The sequence below is a fragment of the Chelmon rostratus genome, chromosome 1 (genome assembly GCF_017976325.1).
Source record: "Chelmon rostratus isolate fCheRos1 chromosome 1, fCheRos1.pri, whole genome shotgun sequence".
NCBI lineage: Eukaryota > Metazoa > Chordata > Actinopteri > Chaetodontiformes > Chaetodontidae > Chelmon > Chelmon rostratus.
In genome coordinates, this window is record NC_055658.1 from 19484854 (window position 1) to 19509631 (window position 24778).

The following is a 24778-nucleotide window of genomic DNA, read 5'->3' on the forward strand; positions in this document are numbered from 1 at the left end:
TCTGTACTCATACACATGTTTGGATGCATTCATGCATACACACGCACACACACGCACACACAAAAAAACAAACAGACACACACGACCTATAAAACACTGCAAAATTTTTAAAAGTTTGCAAAATCTTTAAAAGAAAAAAAGTTTAATTTTGATATCAGTAACTTACATTCAATATGAAATATTTTCCAAGGCTGCAATATTTAATCCATCAGCGGCAGTGCTGATCACATCAGCTACCCGGGTATTATAGGGGATCCAGAAACAATTTCTTGGCCGTCAAACATCAGTCAAACTGTTAGTCTGGTAGTGATTTTAACAGGCAGTTAAAGACTGCCAATCAGTTGCCACATACTATGAACAAAAATACACATTCACAGGCATGTACACATTTAAATTCGAATCTTTATTTATAAGCTTTAGTGTATGTGTGCGTCTAGACAGTCAGTGCAGTTTGCATAGTAGGAACAGACTTAAAGGAAGGAACTGAAGCGTTATCACAGTAAGGCCATTAGCAAGAAGCTCAGAGCTGTTCAATAGATCCAAACAGGCCCATTTAGAAAGACATTAAGAGCAGCCTGCAACCCCAAACTACATTAGATTAGCTTCTTCATTTTCTAAAGAACCAAAGGAAAAAAGGAAGGAAAGAAGGAAGGAAGGAAGCATTCACAACAGAAAGGAAAAAGGACAGGAAGAGTAGTCTTGGCCTTTACAAGCCTTCAAATAAGACAAACAGTGCTGACGGTAAACAAATTTGCCTTCAGTTTCATGACTCCAGTTCTGTATTTCTTCTTTTGATTCCATCACATAATTGAGTTTTAGTTTTAGTTATATGCAGTACTTACTAATATTTCAGGAGAGAGTTTCTCACGTTCAAATTTGGTACCGTACAGGTCCAAGAGCAGAAAAAAAAACAAAAAAAACAGTGTTTCTGTTTAAGGGTGGATGCTCTTTGAAGGGATCAGTGAAGCGTTATCACTTTGAGGTCATTAGCAAGCAGCAGAGCAGCTAAGAGCAGCTCAATAGGCTATTTAAACATTAAGAGCAGTGTGCAATCCAAAGCCACAGTGAAATACCTTCAGTCAGTCAGCCAGTGAAATTGTAGTGCCGTGAATTTTAGGCTCTCCTCAGGGCGTGCTCACAGCCGGGGAGAAACTGATGGTAATCTTTCTCTTACTCCGATACTAAATTCACAGCAGATATATGTTTGCCACTCAGGTCATAGGACCTGAGACATGCTTCTGCTGGTCAGTGTCAGTCAACAGACTCTTATAAACATTGCAGTTTCAGTTTATTCGAAGAGTAATGCAGCACAATAATGGGCTGCATGCCTACCCTGAGATGCCCCACCTCCATTGCCCCAGAAAGAAAGAACGTTGGAACTGAAAAACTATACTACGCCGGCTGATCTTGCCCTCACTGTTTTGACCTTACGTCAGAGTAGTGCAAGAGAACACACAGCCGTAATTGGGTGGACTAGTTCCTGAATTCCCTCGTTGAGCTGAGGCTGCAGCAGTGCTGAGTCACCGCTGAGCAGCGGTGGGGAGAAATCATCACATAAATATCCTTAAACCTATCTATCTATCTAAAGAGAAAGCAATAAAGTTTTATTTAAAAAAAGGAGAATCATTACATTTTATTTACTACTTCACTGCAGCCTCAGCGACAGGCTGGTAAAAGTATATTGTGCTCCTGAAAGGCACTTCAGGTCAGATGCCTCTCTGTGGTATTCTGGTTATTCTCTTGTTATTCTTCCTCTGTGGTTATTGACACATGGGTCGTCTGGTAAGAGGGCAGCCTCCCTCCCATACTGTGCAACCCATAGGTTCTCCTTAAAAAAATAAAATAAATAAGATTTGATTTGGGCCCTGTTAAAATGTCAACACTCTGCGCACATCTAATGAATTATGTTCAGTCAGCCATTTCGACTACAGAATAAGCTGAGGTGACCCCTGCCAAGGGTAGTACACATGGGTATAGGTTTCATTTCAATCTTGGTGGCACTAACACCACCCTCCTTATTACTATCACACCCAACAAAACTACAACAAAAAGCCTATTTTCCTCACATCATACAGTGATTTCTAACAGAAGAACACAGTCAATATTTTCACTCACACAGATTTGATCGACCTCTCAACTGACCCACTGTAAATGCAGCAATTATTGCAAAACAAAATACATCTTTAATAAAAGTGAGGCATTTACCCAGTGCCGCTTTTGAGAACATGACAGAAAATTGTGTTTGTACATTATTTTCCAACAAAACAGCACATTTACAAATTGACTCACTTGAATCAAAAGTGGGCAGTGATGGTGTATAGAAAGTATGTGTGTAAGGGTATGTGGATGTGTGTGTGTGTGTGTGTGTGTGTGTGTGAAATCAAAATGGAAAATTCAATATGTTCAAACTGGATTGTCCATTTTTACAAGTTGGCGACATAATTTAACACTGAAGTGCTCAGAAATGAGACAACTGGACATCAGTTGACTGCACATCACTGATGACCACAAACTTGGAAAGGCGAATATTGAGGAAGCTGTTAGAACACTTTTTAAATGAATTTTGTCACTTCCTGGCCACACTGATAGTGTCACACTAATGGCTGCATCTAATACCACAATTTTAGTAACATACAGGGTCTTAACAGGGGTCAGGGTTGACAAACTCTATTCTGCTGCAGGCCCAATGAGGTTTACGAGAGGTGTATTTTTACATAAATGTTGTGCCCACAGGAGCTTTAATGCATTTCTACTACCCTAAGTCAAAAATAAACTGTCAAGAAAACTATGTACTGAGGTGACCCCTTGTCATAAGTAGTGCAGAGAGGGAACAGCTGTCCTGAAAGCAGAGTGCAGGAGAATTCCCTCGCTGACATTATGCAGCTATGTCGACTCATTGGTGAGCTGCCACAATGGCAGTTTGGGGCCTTTTTTCCAATAGATTACTTTTAGCCTTTCAGCCAAATAAACAAGTAATAACCTGAAACCCTGCCCGGGGACACGACCCACACTCTTCATGCCTGGGAAAATTATTTTCAAAATGCAATCAGTCACTCAAAACAAGCTACCAATAATCAATGATTTATCAGATTACTCTTTTTAACACTTTTCTTTTTTTCATTTCATTTCATTGACAATCAACTCAGACTTTTAGAAGCCCTTTTGCTGCTTATTACAGCTCAAGAGAGCGTTATAAATAATCTTTACAGTGCACTGCATCTTGCAGCTACAGTGAATTTTACGATGGATAAACACTATGCAGCTGGGCTATGAGGGGCAAACACAGCAGCAGGATGCATACCAAGCCACTGCTTGCAGATTGTCACCTAACAGTTGTTTTAGATCAGCAGTGAAGAGCCTCTATAAGCTTCGGTGTAGGTTTCAGAAATTACGTTTGTCTGTTATATACCGGTTAGCAGGTGGTTCCCAGGGTCTATTGCAAGGCTGACATTAAAATAACTCAAGGTGTGAATTTACTCTTAAGTGTGTAAAGGAATTAAGCATTCATTCATTGCTCTTCTTCACATGCTTATCGTTTTTCAAGGTCTTTGAGGGCCAGAGTTTGTCCCGGTATGCTCTGACCAGAGGGCAGAGAGCGACCTTGACAGATGGCAACCACATGACAAAGATATACAGTCACTCATTAACAGTCAACTTCACGTGCATGTCTTTGGACTGTGCCAGGAAGCAGGATCACCACGGGGAAACTCCGAGCAGCACAGGGAGAAAATGAAAACAACAGATAGATGGCTGTGGCTGCTAACTGTCCCCAGGTCCGTCTTGCTCTGAGCCACTGCGCCTCCCTCAGATCTGCACAACTGAAGAACGTTGTGAATGTCTTCTGCTTCAGACAAAGGTGGATGGAGGAAAAAAAAAGTGGCTCATGAATGAAAACAAAGCATATGGTGTACGGTGTAGAAATCTCACCACAATAATTGACACAGTGGGAACCAGTGCAGATGTTAGCGCATCCAGTTGATCTCAGCTCAGTGGAAACAGGAAAAAAGTGGTGATAGAGATGAAAGACAAAAGAAAGAATGACTGAATCCCTCGAGATCAGGCTGATTTCCTCACAGATGTATGTAGCAGGTCTGCACTATAATAAAATGCTTTTTTACTGTGGTAGTAGCTCGGCAGTCGTGGTGATTTCTACATCTTTGGTTTATGTATCAGTGCTGTTTAGCTTCGTTATTGTGTCTCAACATTGTAATATGCTCGGACAAGAGATTTTCCGTGTGGGACAAATAAAGTACCAGTCAATTCAACAGTAGACTGGCGAGGATGCAAGCCTGTTGGCTGCACCCTGAAAGTACCCAGATGTGCCATGTTTATGTGTTGCAGTCCTTCCCCGAGGTGACCTTTGCTTTAAGTGGTAAGAAAGCAAACGGCTGCTGTCTGATAAAATAACTCCCTTGTCGAGGTGTTACAGCACCTTCGAGTGCTGTTGACCTGTTGGCTGGACAGTTTAGGAAAATAAACTGCATACTATGTTTGAGCAACAGCTGTGTGACAGCTCTGAGGGAACAGTTGTGTGATACAGCAGAAAATTACCTGACAACAGCAGACTGTGACACTTCTTTTGGACTTTTTCTGGATTTTGGCAGATGCTTTATGCAACAATGTTTTACATTGCAGATCCAAAATGAAAATGAATGAATGTCTTATCACCATTAGGAGAGGCCAGTGTACAAAACTAAAAAGCATGACCTTCGGACATTCATGTGTCATCATGGACAGCCTCCTTTGGTAGAGAGGTGTAAGGTTGAGAAATGAGAGCCAAAGACAGGGCTAATACAGTGAATTATGGTCTGTCAGACTGCGAAATTGCAGTCAAAAGCCAGAATAGCAAAAAGCCTTGAATTGAGATAATGTGCTAATTAGGCATCTATTGGTGAATGTCTTTCCATTATCATGGACACTGATGGTTATTTACTCTGCACTTCACTGATGCGTTTTGCTCAGTCTATGTCCTCACTGAGCTATGAGGGGTACGTTGTATAATTTGCAGTGATTCAGAAATTACACAGTATCTCACCTTAGCAGCAATGAAGTCTTATCACCACAACACGATAAGCAGTGTTAGAGTAGATATACTGTAGGTAGCTCACAGTAAAATGTAGCAGAACAATTTCAGATGTGTCCTATAACACTAAAAGAAAACTAAGGCTTATCACAACTTGAATTTAATTTTTGTAGCTTGGGCCGTCTCCACAAGTGGCAATAGTAGCTTAAAATAGGACCAAACGGGCAACAATAGTCAGAAGAAACAACAAACTCCCTGGTAAAGCAACTCACTGGAAAGAGAAATTGAACTGAAAAGTTTAATTATGATGCAAACTGTCAGTTAGCAGACCTTGTGTAGTAGTGCACACAGTTCTCAGTGCAATGAGGGATTCAAAAGAAGACTCTACTGTCACATACATCATACTAAGTACATCACACTAAGTATGACTGTACTGCTCCTCAGGGACGTCATGCTCCCTGAGGCAGCCACTGTGTGGCGCCCAGGGACCAACTTCAGATCGAAGCTAGTGCCTTAATTGACCCAAGCTACATGTTGATGCCGTGGGAAACCAGAGGCCCTCGAGGAAGGAAGCCAGAACATGCAAACTTCACAGAGAAAGGCACTGGCCAGCCGGGAATCGGACCCAGGAGGCGACAGTGCTAACCACTGAGCTGATTATTAGTGTCATCACTGATTCACTCACTTTTGGTTTTACCTCCAAATAAGTTGAGCACTCATCCAGCAATAGTGTTGGCTGGTTAACAAGACGCATGATTTTGTGCTTATAGATCATGTTCACACAGCGGCAACTTTCCCATGATGTCACGTTCAGGGCGGGAAGCTCAACTGCTGTTAACAAAAGGATGATACCACACTGCTGCGTTCAAGGTTAAAAGTCGTATAAATGTAGGGAATCTGACAAATCATCATCATTTCACCGTTTCCTGATCGATCAGCAGCTGAAAAGACGGTGAAAATGGTGAAAATCCAGAGGGACATCAGGCCATATTTCAAGGTAAAACAACATATTTAATAACCCATTAGCTACAGCTAGAAAACAGCTGACATTAGCATTCAACCGCTTCTTAGCTAACATTAGCATTTGATAGTGTTACATGATATGATAGAAAAGGCATGAATAAATTCTGAAATATCAACACACATCTTGGACAATTTAATTCCAGAAGTAAAATGCACTGGATGTAATCAAGCTTGAGATGCAATCTTAACTCTTTCCAGCTAAACATCAAACTAAAAAAAGCTAAAGAGCCTGAATGTTGCAGTATGTACCATTTTTTTTTTACACATATTGGGCTGTATGTCTTCATCAGGCAACAGCTTGGGCAATTGTGCAGTCATGTTGCCAAACGATACGAAGAATCAGACAGGAATTTAATATTTTCTGGCGAAGGCCATTATTGGTCGTCAGTGGCATCAGTTTCGGTATCAAGTAAAATTTAACAGAATCTGATAGGATGTCACAGAATGTGTCCTGCCAATACTAAAGTGATGATGATCCATGCATGAAAATGACCCAACATCCAATACAATATACCACACACACACACACACATACTAATATGTATTCATCAGGAAAAAGACAGCAATGATTAGAGGCCTAATGGGCATGTGTGACGATGCGTTTCAGGGTGTATGTGTGTGAGCAGTCAGGCATGGTTCAGACTTGAACAAAACAATTATCTGCTTTATACTGATGAATCAAATGACTGACAGACACACACACACACACACACATACACAGAGCAGTCTTTTTTTCTGCTGCGCATCAGTTTTTCCTCACCACTACCTGAAAGTTGACAGTTTACCCTACAACATATTTTTTCACAACCTCCAGCAGTTAGCAATTAAGTTGGCAGGCAAAAAACACACAGTCAACATTCATAAAATCACACACAGCCAGATGCCTGTGCACACGTACACAAATAATAACACAGAAACACACACAAATAGAAGCGCAATCATGGCATTGAACCGGCAGGCTGTCAAACCATTACAAATTGTATTGATTGTGCTGCTTTTATTCAGAACTTAACAGAATGACACACACACAACCAACCAGGATTACTTATTGGCTATTGAAACGCGTGCCTAAAGCTACACAAAGAAGGAACAAATCGGCACATACACTTTGATGAAAACATTCGACTCTGTCTCAATTTTGTATAACATGTTATTGTTGAAAGAAGTCATCTGAAATAATGGTCAGTCAGAGGCTGCGCGAGCGAGAGAGGGAATAAAGAAGAAGAAGAGGAGACAAAGAGGGACCGAGCAGAAGTCTGAGACAGAATCAGAGAAATGCAAACAGAAAAAATAAAGGTCTACAGAAACTACAGAAGACTGCTATTCATCTTAATTCATGCTCATTTTCTCTCCTTAAATATCTTTCTTCTCCCTAAATCTCTTAGCACTTTGTCTCTAACTGACCACAAAAAGCACATATATTTTATTTTTTTCTGGGAAACATACACTTAGGCTTTGAAGTGGTGTGTTTAATCATCTGTCTCATTCCCTGTATACACAAATTAAACCATGATTAAAGATCAATGTTCAAGCGGGACTACATATGTCTTCTACTTAAGGAGGATGAAAAGGAGTAAAGGAGGTTAACAAAAAAAACAAGTTAAGGGTCTTTAAGCAAGGTGCCCACACAAAGAGTTGACTGCAGATAACAAACAAACTAGCCGACCATGCAAAGGACACTTTACCGCAATTACAATATTCAGTAGATGGAGTTTCAGAGAGAATATATCTCAGATTTACTTCATTGTTATCGTTAATTTTATTCAAGTCTTTACCTTTGAAGATATCTGAATGAAATGTTGGATGAGGCTAGTTTTGAATCTGTCTACCATCTTATATATGAGGGTGCACACAACTGGTACACAAGTACGTACAAAATGAGAAATGCCTAACATCCAGTTTAAAACGCTGGGTTGTTTTTCACCAAGCATTTCATCAGGCTAAACACGCACAGTCTGTCTTCTTATGCTGAGGATTTTGCTTTATTGAAGTGGCTCAGAGTGAATGTCAGAGGTGCATCTTGACTTGAATGGGGAACACGGATAATGCAGAGCACTGCACAAACTATCAGAAGGGAGTTAAGAGCAAAGTTGCAGTCTGGTGAATTTTGAGGGTTGCTCTCTGATGGCTTGAAGGACACCACAGAAACCACCCTGCAACTTGACAAAGACTCCATTGTGAGAGATAGATGTGCTCTAAGCCAGCAGCACAAAGCTCTGCAGCGTTCTCTATGTATGACTTAGTCCAAATGGTAAATACAAGCAATCCAGATTGTTACTCCATCAACAAGGTGGTTAAATTGTCTCTTACGCTGCCTTTGAGCAGTGCAGCATGTGAGAGAGGGTCCTCACGTCCCAACATAATAAAATATACACATACTCATCTCTCAGCCCTGATGCACATTCACCTATGAAAGACAGAGACATCTGACCCCAAGCCAGCTGTTGACCTGTGGATGGAGGCGGCTAATCGGAGGCTAAGCCAGAGCCTGAGGGGTACAACTTCATCATCTATGCTGCAGGAAGCCGAAGAACAGGAGTGACAGAGACACTGAGGAGGACAGCAGGAAAGACTACATTTATCAATACCATGCTATGAATTTGGAGAGTAGCAAACACCATTTCCTGGTGTCTGACTAAAATAGTTATGTGCACCACTGCTTATATATATCACAGGGAAATAAACTGTCCAAAGTGGTAAACACTGCAAACACGCCCAAGTCTGCTCTGCACTCCACATTTTAAAGAAAGTGCACAGGAACAGGGCAAAGCTTGTAAAGACACTTTTCTGGTAAAGCTCCTGATATGTTGTAGCCAATTTTCTTCTTTTCAATTTTCTTCCACCTCCGTGTGAAATGCGTGGTTTAAGCCTGGCAGACACTGACACTGATTAATTGGTGAACAATCAATGATCCGATTCTCAGACAATCTGGTATGAAATTTTGGTCGGTTGTTCTGCAATTTGAGCAGTTCCACAGTCTGATTTCCCACATAGCTGCTGCATATCAAAAATACTGATCTATGTTTTGGGTGCTTAAATTATATATTATATATATTATATATATATATATCAGTCGGATTCTACCTCATTTTATAATATTTTACATGCTAAAACTGTCGCCTTGAGACTGTTGTTGGATATAAAACTGAACCTCACTGCAGAACAGACAGACCATATTATCTGCACCTTCCAGCCATCTGCAGCTCAACATTATTATTTTTTTTCTAACTTTCCATTCATTGTCGGATTGCACAAAGTAGCTGCCTTTTTCTGTTTTTGTCGACCTTGTTGGCTTCTGTGCTTACATTCAGCGTGAGCGCCGTCGTGACCACATAATTGATCCGTACACCGTGAGCATAAAAGTTGCGGTCTGTGCTGGCTGTGCAGCAATGCCGATCGAGAACACGGGAATGTGACTGTAGCAGCGTGCCATGCTGGATCATTCCGCTAAGTGCTGGAATAAAGAGGATTACAGATTTTGTATTACGTCTAAAACTTTTTAAAATGAGAAATCAGAAAGAAAAAAAATGTTCAGCATATTAGTATATTTTGTATCCAGTGTAATTTTATTCACAGAGCAATTCATTTAGATTCTATTCTATTCTTTTCTAGTCTACTCCAGTCTTGTCTAGTCTATAACTGTCTTTATCCTCTTGTTCGTCTCCGTCCTTGTCTCTCCCTCTGTGTATGTAGATAGTGACATTCTGCAAATGCCAGCAGCTGTAGTGGCTGATAATCTGTCATTATAGCACATTCTTAAAGTGCTCTCAAACCTCAAGCATTTTCAACACACACACAACACACACAGAAGAGATAAAAGACATTCCATCTGTCATAAGCTAAGGCTATGTGAATCTATTATACTCTATTGTATTGTATTCTATTTAAAACCCCGAGCAACACACACACACACACACACAGACACACACGCGACACAAGGATGGCTCTCCATCTGTCATCTGCCAGCACTACTCACTAATAAAAAGCGGTAAATGATAAAACTTTAACAAATGCAGCCGTGTCAATTAATTCCTTATAGGTATAGCTGTGATTTCTTGCAAGAGACTTAAAATAAGAACAGTTGATGATGGCCGCAAAGCTGATGACATTTTGATACAAAAGACCACTCACAACTGGCGGATTCAAATTTGAAAAGATAAAGAAGAAGAAGAAGAAGAAGAAGAAGAAGAAGTGCAAACTTGCCTCAAAATACAAAGCCATTAGAGTCCCAGCTATGTGAATGAGATATATCTACACACAAGCTCTTGGTCATCTTTTGTTGCTCTGTCAAGGTCAGAGAGACACAGAGGCGAGAACAAAAAAGACAGTTTCTCTCCCTTCCTTTTGCTTTTTTGTTCTCTCCCCTCAATTATATCGCAGTATTTCTCCATCCTACTCCCTCAGAGGAGGTGAGTAGACTCCATTTCCATGCATCTTTAGAGAAACTTCAATGCCACATGTCAAGTACCTGCTTGGACATTAAGTCTTTTTACCTTTTCTCTCTTCCCGGTGTTCGCTTTTTAATCGTCAAGTATCTAGCAGAATATTCAGGTCCATTTTTCTCCTCAGTGCCTTCCCTCTCTCGTTTTCTCTGTAGTTTTCAATGAGCTCAGTGCCGTCTTGCTCTCTTTCTGCACTTCCCTCTCTCTACCCTCACCATCTTCAAACTTAACATTTTGGACAAATCAAAGTGAAAGGAGGAAAGCACATGATAGAAGTGGGAAGACGAGCGAGAGTAAGATGGGACGAGAGCCGCGCTGAGCAGAGTAGATGAGGGAGAGAGGAGCGGGGGATAAAGAACAGAGATGTTGAAAATGAGAGGCAAGCAGAGGGTAAGGGGGAGAGGGAAGGGAGAGAGCGGAGCGCGGAGAGTACGGGAGCTGGGAAAGGGGAGTCGAAGTGAAGACGAGATATGTGATGAGACATGAAGAGAAGATAATAGCACAAAAGAAACTGTAGGCAGGGAAACTTGAGATGTTGTACCGCAAGTATATGAATTATTCATGTCTATACAACAATGACTCAACAACAAAGTTGCCTTCACAAACTCGGGAAGGTGTGTTGACCATGAGCTCAGCGATGGTAACAGAAGTCAGTTGGCAAGCAGGAATACAAAAGGGAAGCCTAAAACAACAGCCGCTCCGCTTTCTCAGCCCTGGACCACATAAGAGAATACTGCTCCAGTCTGACTTTGACCTTTTTGCACTTTTTTTGTCCCTCCTGTCGCTCGATACTTAAAACTCATGTCTAAGGAAAACAAACAATACATAAATAACACATTCTTAATATCCATCATGTGGACAGTTTTCCTCTCTTGACAAATATTCTCAGTAGAGCAGATGTGGTTGAGCAGACAGGTGTCAAATTCATCTCATCATATGAGCAGCATCACTGTTTTGACTTCTCAACTAGTTTAAATGACATCCAGAGTAAGCTACATAGGCTAGTCAATAAAAAAAAGATATCTGTCTCAAAGGTCATGAACTGCCATGTTGAGATCACTACATAAGGCAACAACGTAACAAAATTCCAGATATAGGTTCATTTTCCGCACCTCACATTATAATGGCTTTTTTTTTTTTGATCGAAATACCCATTGAAACAAAGGGGGAATAAAATAATGAAAACGAGCTCACCTTCCCAGAGTCCATTGCAGTGATGACCCACACGCAGTGCGCGTTGTTCTCATATTGAACAGGGTAGTTAGGAGAAGTTATGATCCCTCTGGGTCCCCTTAGGTTGCTGCCACAGGTACGAGCTACAGAGGAAGACAGCAAAAGAGAGAGACAGAGCGACACAGAGCTTTAAAAAAGATTCATGGGGTAATCAAAATTACATGCACAGATTGCAAATGGCTTCTTTCCTTAAAAAGAGAAGAGACAGAGAGTGGGTGTTGCAGCAACAACAGAAAAGACAAATTATTATAGACCACAGGGTTCATGGTAACCAAAAAAGAAACTGTGGTTTGTGGACAATCTCAGTGTCAAAATTTTCAGGTAACATGTTTGAAATGATCAGTGCAGCCCTTAGTGAATTAAAGACTTTTTGTCTGATTTGAAACTCCAATCAATCACATTGACTTTCACACAAACACCAGCTGAGCTCAGCCTGACGACTGACTCATCCTGCTTCTACTTTACCACCTTGCTACTTCCTTCTAATCAAACTGCCACAGCTTTGATCAAAGCGCTGAGTGACTTTTCAGCTTTACTAACGTTTTTACAGGCCATGTGACCGTTAAGCCTTTCATTGGTCACTCACATCAGTCCATCAAAGGGAAACACTTCTCTCTCCCATCGCAGTTTATCAAGTGTCTTCATTCGCAAAGAGCAGTTGTGTTTTGTTGTTGTTGGTTGTTGTTTTGGGTTTTCTTATCATTGGGTTTCCAAAATTGTGTTCGTCATCACTCATGATAATGATAAATAAAATAATACTTTTAACTTCATTATCTAAAACACTAAAAATGAAGGCAAATGCAGCAGATATACCCAATATAAGTAACCATTGGAAAACAGCGTGCATAAAAACATACAGTCAGGTCAGCAAGGTGAATCAGAACAATTGTAGCACTGCAAAGTCTGATATATATTCATTATTAATTTATTATTTTAAAAAATCACTTTTGCTTTCACCTCCAAAACAAGTGGTTTAGATGATAAATAGCAGCTACATAGCTCCTACAGGACATAGACTCACTTTTATTGCACCAGTACACTGTAATGCAATCCCATCCAATATCTAGATGGGTAATGTCAGGAATCTTTCCATTTTTGTTGATACTTAAACTAATAATTTGATTTTATGTTTATTTTTGAGGTCGTAGTGGGTGTTGTTCTTGTACTGGACTTATTGGATTACTTGAAAGGTAATATTCTGCCCCTCTCCTGCATGTAAATGGGGTGGGCTAAACATTAGAAACACCTGTCTATATAATTCAGTCCAGTTCAACAGCACGTTACATTGTTTCCTTTCTGGCAGTGTCAATCAAAACCAAACATTATTATCTTTGCAAAGGTAGAATTTATGGCTGAGCTATTGTCTTGGACCACTGAACAATATTGGATCAACATAAAAATGATTGGAAAGATTGGACCTCCACACAAAGAGACCCCTAACAGTTCTGGTTGGCTTTCACACCTCAAGGCTGTGTGCTCAGCCCCCTCCTGTTCACACTGCACAACCATGAGTGCAATCCCGACAATGATGAGAATTTATATTGGTTACTTTTTTGAAATTGCTTAATCCACCTCTGATGTGAAGACACGACCAGCTGAGTCACTTCCTAGAGTCAGTCATTTCTCTACAACGTAATATTTAAAGAGTGCTGTATATTAGTGTCTTGGACGACAGAGGAGAGGATTGTACTATTCTAAGAAGTGGATCCAGTTGTGGGAAAAAGGGGAATATCAAGAGCTCCACAAATCTAGTGTTTGCAGGAGCGCTGCCTTTCAGAAAACGCTTGCAATACATTCAAACACAAAAATGCATACCTTGGTATGAGCGCAAAACCTCGGGCCTGTGTCCTGCATCTAGATTTGTTTGTGTGTTGGAGAAACCCTTTAAAACCAAAATGTTTTCTGCCAGACATGATGATGAGGTGAATGCTATCAGCAACCATCTTAGTGGATTAATTACAACCAAATTGTCATACTTTGGTCAGGTCAAGTAACTTTTTTACTCAAGACGGAAACACTACACCAAGGTTGTAATGCGCATGCTAACATATAGCTTGTTAGCATATTAGCATTCTGTGTTAACATTAATCTCATAGTACAGTTAAGGCTGTTGAGGATTCCATCATTAGTTTTAGAGGCACCCTTCCATGAACTAAAGTGTCATTTTTGATTGAATCCACTGAAATGATCAAATAAGCTGAAAGGATATTACACTATGGACCAACAGTCAGCTGACATGTTGTTAGCATGGCAGAAATAGACAGCCTATTTTCAAGGTAAAGATGGGTATTATATCCCCCCAAACTCTCTCCCTCTGCTGCTAAAACTTGCAGTACCTTTGCTCCTAAGGAGCCTGCAGATCCCTGTTATCAACAGCATTTTTCCTAATATTCTTTCGAGTGCTCCATTTTATCCATATTGATTTTGTCCTGTGTGATTTTCAAGGTAATATTTCTTGTCTTCAGTAGCTCATAAAGTTACCCATGTGTTATTGCCTTAAAGGGATATTTGGCAACATAGAGTCAAACGTCCCTTTAAAGACCTCTCTCTCGGGCACAGTAATATTGAAGGGCTTTCTTGACATTTTCAGTCAGTTTTAGTCAACAAGCACCGTCACACTGCGGAGGAAGCTTTATCTGATCATATATTTGCCCTTTATCTATCATAATGAGATAGCTGGAGGCGAACACTGCCATTAGAGGGAGGTAAGGCCAGTGACATTTGAGACAAGAAAGAGTGCAGAAGAACATACTGTAAGAATAATACAGAATAACAGTGGGGTTGAAGAGTTAGAGCGAGATGGGTGGAAATAATAAAGCAGAGAAGTTTGCAACTACAGCCAGGTCGAGGACAAAGTGGACAGACATGAGGGAGAAAGGTTAGAAAGAGGCGGAAAAGGAGGGAAGAGATGTTGAACGATAATAGTGCGAGAAAGGAGGAGAAAAGAAAGTGAGGGAGGAAGGGCAAGAGGCAGGAAAAGGACAGAGACACAAAATACCCCAAGAGAAAGGGAGAGAGAGGAGGACCTCAGATGACTGATCTGCCTGTTAATTAGAAAAGAGAGCTGTAACACACTGTGATACACACAGGTACACACACACACACACACACATGCACCCGCACACACAGGAACACATTCATGGCGATTCATCCCGGAGACCAGCTTCTAATTAACATTAAAGTCTCAGCAGAGAATGAGAGAGGCTCATGGGTTTGAATCCCTGGAGAGTGATCATACCAGATAACACAATACACCAGAGCTACCGTATAGGAATTTTTAACCCCTGCCGGCCTACCTGTTTGTGTGCAGCAGCATCTCTTTTCTTCTGTCCCTCCCTTCCTTTCCCTGTCCTTTTCTCTCTCTGTATTTATCCCCCTCTCTACTTTCAGATATTCATGTGGAAAATATCAAAAGACATAAATCACTGTCAAACACATTACCTTGAATGTGCAGTTTCCAGCTGTAACCATTTTGTGTCATACTGAAAATGTACCTTTGATTGTCCCCTAAAATGCAGCCCTCTGTAGTTTCAAGGTAAGAAAAAACAAGTTGTGACACAGTTTAAAAATATTATACACTTCTCCTGCATCTGCTTCTTTTGCCTCCTCATTGAAGGAATATGAAATGTAATGCATACCGAGTGTCTGTATTGCTGCACTATTCAAATAGAAATATTCTACTGCAGATGTCTAGTGCATCATGTTATTCAGATGTTCTTCTAGTTTAGCTTAACATATGAGGTGTATTTCAAAACTTTTGGATCTACAATATGATGAAGCTGAGTTTACGCAATGCTTTTCTGCACCACGTTGTTTGAATGATGGATGTACGGATGAGTCCAGCTGTGTTGAAGTGCACTGTGTGAAGTGTCTTTTGAAGCAGTTGAAGTCAAATTGGCATGAAAAACTAAAGGTTACAACTGGAGGATGCTTGCCAATGACACATGCAAGCACTATTAAGTACTATTTGTCATTATAAACCTATGGAAGAATTATGTGGTAGGTTGTTGGATTTTGCCAAATACTCAACTAATGTATGTTCACCAATCACTCTAAACTGTGCCTATGTATGATTGAGACATAATTCAAAAACAAGGCTTGAAAGGTAATATTCTGTGATTCAGGCACTAAACTAGACTACTATAAACTGTAAACTACTATACTGTAGGTATATATAGTGTCTTTTCAGTGGCTTAAAATAATCCTAATAAGAAACCATTTATCCCACTGGCAACTGGATTACTTGAAATATTCATATTTAATAATATTTTAATGATCTGGCACACAGACAAATTTCCCCCTCACATGTCCAATAAAATTGTGTTTCTAACAGTTTGACTGACAAACTTTTCAGACTCAGACTGCTTTGGATAAAAGCTAGATAAATGCAATGTAACGTCTATTCTATGTTAATATCAGAAATATTGGTCACTTCACGTTTAAGGATCTGTTTTCATTTGGATTGCAAACAGAAAAGAAATCCATGCGGAACATGAGGGAAAGATACTTTTTACTTTTTTTTTCAGAAAAAATTTCCTGCAAGATAAGTAACAATTATTGGTTCAAGGTCACCAGGTCAAAACAAAATGTATTATTTTCCCATGAAAATTTGAATGGTGAAAAAGAAGTTTTGCAAACAGGCTAAGTGTGGCAACAAGTCCGTCCATCTCTGTCATTATCTCACTCTTCCTCCATCTCTTCTGTCTCTTCCTGACAAGAGTAGACAGTATCATGAAGTCAGACAGGTTTCTGCAGTCACAGACAGACATATAGACACAAAACAGGCACAACCACACACACACACACACACACACACACACACAATAATATGATGTGACAGAGACCCTATAGTGTGTGTCTGAGCACAGGGACTGCCTGTCTGTCAAACACACACAGCTCAAGGCAAGTACTGCTGCAACTATGAGGCATGTGACATTGTCCTTTGGACACTTGCTGTCAATGTAAGTGTGTGTTGTGTGCACACGCTGGGGTGTGTGTGCGCTACAGTGGCTGTCTGCCTTTTCATTGTGGAGCAATAAAGCCAACAGGGTATTGTCAGTAAACATGTGGACAGTGAGAGCCCCTGCATCGTTGCACTGCCACTCACACGGTTATTCATTTAGTCACTCAGCCAGTCAGACAGGAAGTGAATCATTATTTTAACACTTCAACGAACAACAAAATGTAAATCACAGGGATATTATTTATTAAGCTCCTGTTATGCTATATTTTTAGTGCTAATGCAGTGCAAATGTTACATTTTCTTTAACAACAGGAATCAGGCTTCATTTTTGTCATTTTCGGTCGACATTTGCACTGGAGGAGTTAACTTCATGTTTTACACACTGATCCAAGAAATGTGCCAATTCAAGAGTTGTAATTTCTGCAACTGAACTTACAATTTCTGTGACTGTTTTTCTGTCCCCATTTTTCTGGCTCTGGCACAAGATGATGACGCTCCCATTCTTAATCCCACCTACAGAGCTCATATTGGCTTAGTTTCTGTTTCCCAGGAAAGCAGCCATCAATGAGCACAACTCCTGCCCAGCTTCATTGCTGAAAAATATAAGTACTGTATCATTGCTATACACAGCATTTATAAAATCCATCTGTTTTGTTTTGCTGATTAGGGCTTTCATGGCCTGGCTCCGGATTCTGTTCCTGAGCAGAAGATTCCTTGCTGGTGGAACTCACACAGGAACCTTGTGATTGTTTCAGTGATCTAATATTCTGAATATAACAATATTGTGAATTTTATACGGGTCATGTAGACAGCATATTCTGGTTGGATTTTTTTGAATTAGGCCATATTCTGAGTAGAGCATTTCCTGATTAAGGCATGTGGGATGTACCAATATTATTCCGGTTTTAAGAGCCTTCTCCGCTATACAGCACTCAAACAGAGCTTTTACTGCAGATTGTGACATTTTGTTTGTTATGGTAAATTCTGCGGATTGCTTAGCTAACAGCAAGGCTGGGGTAGAAATGCACGCACCAAGGAAAAGCCCACATTTCTGGCCAGAAGAAGAAACATGCCTAGTTTTTAACATGAAAAATGTTGATATCAACAGGTTTTTGGATATCTGCATTATCGCGCAGCTGACCTTTTTAAGAAAGTGGCTGAATAAATGAAAGAGGGAGGTTGTGTTTGTTTGAGTATGAATATACACTCATGGCTGTGTGTAAATGGGAATATTAGTGGAATATTCATTTTCATTAGCCATGTTAAACAGCTTAGTAGGAATAACGTCTTTTTCAGAACTAGAGCAAAAACTGGAATATTTTGTGAATGTAAACGTAGTCAGTGTCCAGGCTAATGACTGAAGGCGAACAGGCTTTTCAGGGCTTCATCAGGGCTTTGTGGCTTTGGAACAACATCATGGGGATCTCAGGCAGCAATAAGTCCCACATTATAGAGGATTTTATCCTTTTATTATCATCAACAAATCCCCTGAAGAAACAAAAACTGACAATGAATTTATCTAACTAACACGTTTTGTCTGTGTGGTCAAATCCTATTAAAGCCATGTTAAGTCTAGTGCTTTCAAAGAGCTACTAAAAACACATTAAAGAGTTCTCACGTTGCGTTTGGGTGACATGCTCCTGCTTTACGATGGACATGCAAGTCTAGTTTCAGTGCTACATCGCCTACAGCAGTTGGATCTCTGATGGCAGGTAGGGCATCATCTTTTTAACCCTTGGACCTCTGGGGCAATAATCGTTGTTAAAGTGGGTCAACAGGGTTAATGGTTTAACTCCTCGCTCCATGTAACAGCACCCTGAAATGTCCTTAAGTGTAATACTGAATCCCAGATAAGCAGGTCAGCACCTTTCCTGACGGCTTCGTCACCATCTGTGTATAAATGTGTATGATAGCGTGTGTGTATGGGACACTTTATAAATCACTTTGCACCAGTCTCAGGATAAACGTACTATATAAATCCAATCTGTGGATGTCATTTAACTTCTTACCAAGTGATTTTGACCTGAAACCGCTGTATAAGTCCTGACAGGTTTTGGAAGGAGTGACAGGTAAAACTTACTTCTGCAGATGGGCCTGTGGTCACTCCAGGCAGCCAGTGTGTCAGTGACTCGTTGACAGGTGATACTCTTGGATCCTTGTAGTACATAGCTGTCATCACAACTGAACTGGACGCTGGAGCCAACTCTAGTTAAGGGAAACACAACAGTAACAACAACTTGTCAAAATTATTAACAACAAAGACATGGTTTCCAGCTTTGACTGCTTCAAAAAGTCACAGTCAGGTGATACCTGTAGAAGCCTCGTAATGCCACTGCTTATACTTTATGAGAACTGGGCTCTTCCAGGAGATAATTGTAGAAATAATGGTGTTCATGATGTTAATAATGCAGCGGCACTGCACATCATCCAATTAGGATCTATAAATCCTCTCTTCCTGGAAGACCTGGTTTCCCCACACGTGCCTTCTTTCTATTGTCTGCTTCCCTTTACTCTCTTCTCCTTTCTTTTCTCAACTCCCCTTACCTTCCGTCTCATCAGTTGTTCTGATCATTCTTGTTTCCCCATTACCTCCAGCACCCCACCGTCTAGCACGTGAGGGGGACATTCAGCCATCTAAGTAGAAGCCTGCATGGTGTCTTGTCTGTAAGGCTTAATGTCTCTTCCCTGCTGACACACACCACAGTCGACCACCTGGCCAAACATTCGCCACGTAGGGTTCTGGTTGTTCAGTGGCTCCACCCTGTTGTTAAACACTGTAGAGTCGTACAGCCTGGCCAAATCCCTCTGTTAGTGTCTTTGTCACGGACAGTTGGGTCATTCACTTTACAGCTTCTGCTACTTTGGGGGTGCTGATGACACTGAAAATACCTTACATCCAGCCACTCACTGTGAAATTTACAATCACAGGGAAGAAAACTTTGTTGTTATTGCTATTTCCTTGAAAAGAATGTTCCATCGCAACTGTGTATGTGGTTGTCTGAGAATCAAAACTACCACGACACACTAAGTTAGAGCAAACTTGCGCATATGCGCCGCCCAACAGTGAAAACACTTTAGTTTTCTCTGCAGCTCTCATCCACTCTCCATTTTTCCTGTTTTACTTCATCCCACCACAATTCTGCTCCAGCTCCTGCATGTCGGTGCCTAATGATGATTCGACACAAACCCGTAACACACACACACATCAAACACATCCATTCCAACATGCAAGCACACTTACACATAAACACTCAGAGACAAAAACACATGGAGGTAATGACGTTTCGCTAACTCAGACAGCTCCACTAATAGTCCTACAGAGTTTGTGCAGTCATGGTTGCTAATGGTAAAGAGGAGCACCAGGGGCTGGGGATTAAAAGATAATTATCGTTTAAAAGTTTTTTGGCCTGAAAAATAGTCTCAGATAAAGGCAGAAATGGAATGCCCGCCTTGCTTCTCTCATAACAACTTTGTTGCCACAGATGCTAAGTGGATGAGTCGTAGGGAGAGGTGATTATTTTATAATTGCTCACTCCTGATTAAATGAAATTATGGTTCCCTGTCTACTGATAAGGTGACAGACACCATGGAGTGAATCATTTAAAAATCTCTGTCTCCACCAAGTCTTTGTTTATCAGCCAAGATCCTACTTTTGAAACATCCCTTCCTTTTCGCTGTGCGTGACCCTATATGAGTAAGGACCCTTACAAAAATCTAGAGAGTGATTAGTAATGTAAATTGGTAAATACTGATGTTTAAGAGTGTGCCTCTGGATAGAAGAGCTACTGATGATGATTCAAAATGACTATAATCAAGGACACACAGTGAAAAATGCAAAATGGGCTCAGCCTATGCTGGCGGAGGAGAGCTGTAGTTCCAGCAGTTACACAGACCAACCTGAGCCACCTACTCATCAACAGAAGGGACAGGAATTCAAAATCAATGTTGTTGAATACAGCTGGGTCAAGAAATGCACGAGCCACCTAATGGTTAAAACCATAAACCAGCACAAAAATCACAATAACTAACATGTTCTGAGCACACACATTACAAACACAACTATACAGACACTAATCTTATAAAATAAGGTTTGCACTTTGGAAAATAAAACAGCAACCTTAACAAACCACTCAGTCCAGCAAGGCATGATCGAAAATGTGGGCTGTCTCTATAGTTTCAGCTTTCAGCAAACTTAGCGCAAAAGAGAAGTGTGTGTGTGTGTGTGTGTTTGTGTGTGTGTGTGTTTGTGTGTGGCTGGGAGAGCAGCACACTCTGCTTCACCTAGGTTGCAAAATGTAAATAAATATATTTATTCAGTGCCTTTTTATTGGGCATAAACTTCACGCTTAGGCGCGTATTATTGTAGAGAATAGACTTGAAGCATGAATAAAGGCTTGAGGTTTCGGTTAAGCCTGTGAGACACAGCTGAGGTCCGAGTCTGCACGGAGCCGGTGCACAAATTCAAATGAGAGCGTAGCTGTTGTGTGAGACCAGCAGGTAGGAAAAACACTTCTGATAAAGCTTGTCAGAATCAATCATGAAATAAGCCAACATTGCCACAGAGAACTGAGGCAATATTAGCAATAGCCTTATCATTAAAAACTATAATAAAGTCATAATACAGCCACATATAACACTAGATGCACTGCAGAAAAGCAATATAACAGACGTGAAATCAGTTCCACTTGACACCACACAGACAGTAATACTGTAAAGCAACTTATTACTTTCAAATTAAAGTAACTAATAATTTGTTATACATTATATCTTGCAAATAACTCGCCAAACATTGGTTGTCAATTAGTTTACTGATTATTTTTATCAATGAATTGTTTTGTCTACAAAATGTATGAAATGCCTATATTATCATTCCACAAATGCCATATTTTACTAAAAAAAATAGAAAAAAGGTGCCAATTAATTTTCCATGTAATTGATTAAGCGATGCAGCTCTAATATACAGGCAAAGAAAAAAACAGCTCCTGAAATTTCTGCACTTGTACCACCTGCAGGAAATAAACTGCACTTCTTTTCATTTTGTTTGTTTGACATTTTAAACATGCAAATTCAGTCTGTGTTTTAATTGATTTAAATACTGTAAATACTGTTTAATAGTAGAACAGTTAGCTTCAGTTAGGAGATCATATCTACAGAAAATCACGCTCACTTGTCAGAAGGTCAAGCTTAATATTCAAGGCCCTGCACACGCACACAGGTGCTTTCAGTTGTTTCTTCTCAGGTAGAAGGTGGACAGAGCTTTGCTAAAATTATATATATATATGTAGTGCCAGGTGTGTGTCACACAGTGTTCTTTTGTTTTTATTGATTATCTCATAACTAGCAAGTGCTGAACGTGTTCTCAAAACTGTACACACACACACACACACACAAAGAAAACACAAATACAAAAGAAGAAAATTGCAGCTTTAACACCTGTTGCCTGCAGGTGGTACACATGCAAAATCAAGTGCTTAAACTCTCAGAGCCATTACCTTTGTCTTTTGTGTGTGTGTGTGTGTGTGTGTGTGTGTGTGTGTGTGTGTGTGTGTGTGTATCTGTCTATCTGATGGCAACATGGCTACAACTGCAGGTTGAAAATGCTGCCGCTAATAATTTGTTTTCCTATAGGTGACACAGGTTGGCAGGTGTGTAGCTGGTCTGACAAGCACAGAACAGCTCCTCTCTAAAAGACTGCAAATGTGAATATGTGAGCTTTTCAAGTTTGCTACAAGTTAGTTACATAAGGTGCTTCACATCTAAAAAGCCAGAGCGGTAACGACAGGTCCCCAACAGACATAAATTATTCATGATGATACATAAACCACAAAACACTTCAGTCTCCACGAAAATGAAGGGGAGCTTTGGTGAGGAAGTTACATGCTCATTGGACCAATTTGGGGACCAGAACAGGAGGAGCGTGGCACTCACTCTCAGCCTGAGAGTTAAAGGATGCCCCGTGAGCTAAGAGGAGAGGAGGGACAACCAAAATAAACTGTGATTTCTGAAGAAAAAACTTTAAGTCACAATGCGTCTCCAACCTCGAGATAATCTGGACAAACAGAAACATCCCTATTTCAAACACGAAGAGTCATCTGATCTAAATAAAGCTCACAGAGTTTTAGTCCCCCGCTACACCCGCTGTCAATCTTCCATGTTGCTTTGTAAAGCCAAAGCAGGGTGGGAGGGGAATCAGCTCACCTAGTAAACTTGGCTGTACTGTGCAAACAAACAGAGTGTGCGTTTTCCGCAGTGCAACCCTGTTCAGCCTGCAGCAAGGCTCAATATTTTTAGTTAACTGTCAGTAATCGGCCCTGTGCTGGCAACAAACAAGCTGCTCTGACTGAAGAATCGAAGCATCACTCTTCTCACGTGTCTTCCAAATGATTTGATGACTTGTGCCAGGCTTGCAAATGTAACCCACTGCAGGAAAAGACCTTTGAGTAAGATCATTTCTGCATTTCTACGTCCGACACACACAACAATGATCCCTGTGTTAGTCATCAAATCGATAACATCCAAAGCAATTGTGAGTGTTTTTAATATGCTTGATTTGACTGGGAGTGACTGGGAGCAGTTGAATCCGGAATGATGTGAACTTACTGGAAGGCAGAGCCCATCCTCTTGCCATTTTCTGGAACCCCTGGGTCTGGACAAACATCACCAGCAAGGCCGCTTTGACTCACTGAAAAAAAGAGAAACAGGGAAAAAAAGTGGTAAGCAGTGTCTGTTTTTTTAGAGGCTGTGGATGGACGTCTGATCAGTATATTTCCACACACATCTCTCAGTTGTTGGAGGCATGCACAACATCACATTACGCTGACGGGTAAATCTTTATACTTAGTCTCATACCACTGTTTACAGTAAGATGAAAGTGATAGGGCCAAAAACAAAATCATTTTTGTCACTGCGACCACAAGCATCTGAATATTTTTCATCATGTGATGACAGTCAAGTGGTTAAGCACAACTAGGATATCTCCAACTGTGAGCGATATCCCCAATTGTTGTTGAGAATTCACAAAATGAGGCATGCACTCACACTTTGAATTTTAAAATAGATCTATTCTCGGGCGAGTCGGGAACATGAAAAATACACAGGCCTCGATAAGAAAACAAGGAGCTTTTCTTTTTCTGTTTATTTTTCTAGCTGACAGATACACATAATAATATTACAAAGTCATGATCAGGTAATTTATCCGTCTAAAGAGATCATCCAACACAAACTAACAAGTCTCAACCACTTCTCTGTGTTTTGGTTCCCTCCTTCAGCATTGTAAAGAAGGAAACTAAGGTATTCTACCAAAATATGTCTACATAGACCTTTTTTACGGGAGACAATTTAACTTGTCATAGCATGAAAAGCACAGGTGAGACACATTTCATTAACCTTAGCTCAGTTCCATTCGAGTGTCCCAGTAAGCCATGGCAGTGAGCCAGCATGCACAATACCAGGACCCTGGAGCTAGCTGACCTAAAAGGAATGCAGTCGTTTTTAATGTCGTCAATTCAACCTGTGCTTTCGCTGCGACGACAAGCCAAAATGTCTGCTGTGAGAAAGGTCTGCAGGCTGGGGAACTCATGTCCTGTCTTAGACTTTTGCACTGAATAAAATACATGCAAAAGGCGTAGTTCACCAGCATTGGAATTTTTTCTAAAAAGATCATGCCATCAGGATAATCTGAGAGGTGCTACAGTAAAGTCACATTTACATCTCACACTTGCAGATTTTGCATAGCTGTAGATACACAGAAATACAGGGGACAACATGTTAGAGCAGAGTTTAATAATGAATAGCCCAGGAGGGAAAAAACGCAGCGATGTCTGACATATCACAGTGTCCTCAGTGTCCAGCGACAACAGAGCATGATCTCTGACAACCTCAGACTAAGGCTGAATCCTAGAACTTAAGAGCTACTGAACTGGTTGATTGAATTAAGCTTCATTATAAAGCAAAATGATCAACCTTATGAATTCCAAACTAAATTTTTAAGCAAAAGGATTAAGACTAAAATTAGGTTCTATTCACCAAAATAACACCAATAAAGAGCTTTTTGCACATACTTCACAAAGCAGTATCAAAGGCTATTAACGCAGA

At 40.5% G+C, this 24778-nt stretch overlaps 1 protein-coding gene across 1 annotated transcript in view; it reads right to left on the reverse strand.

The window, feature by feature from the left end:
• LOC121608659 (CUB and sushi domain-containing protein 1-like) overlaps nucleotides 1–24778 on the reverse strand; it is a 299157-nt gene that overhangs the window by 147583 nt on the left and 126796 nt on the right. Inside the window, exons 8-10 of the mRNA XM_041939935.1 lie at nucleotides 23285–23366; nucleotides 18765–18889; nucleotides 11683–11804 (exon numbers count right to left, since the gene is read on the reverse strand). Of these exons, the coding sequence (XP_041795869.1) occupies nucleotides 11683–11804; nucleotides 18765–18889; nucleotides 23285–23366 (329 nt within the window). The remainder of the gene's footprint in view (nucleotides 1–11682; nucleotides 11805–18764; nucleotides 18890–23284; nucleotides 23367–24778) is intronic.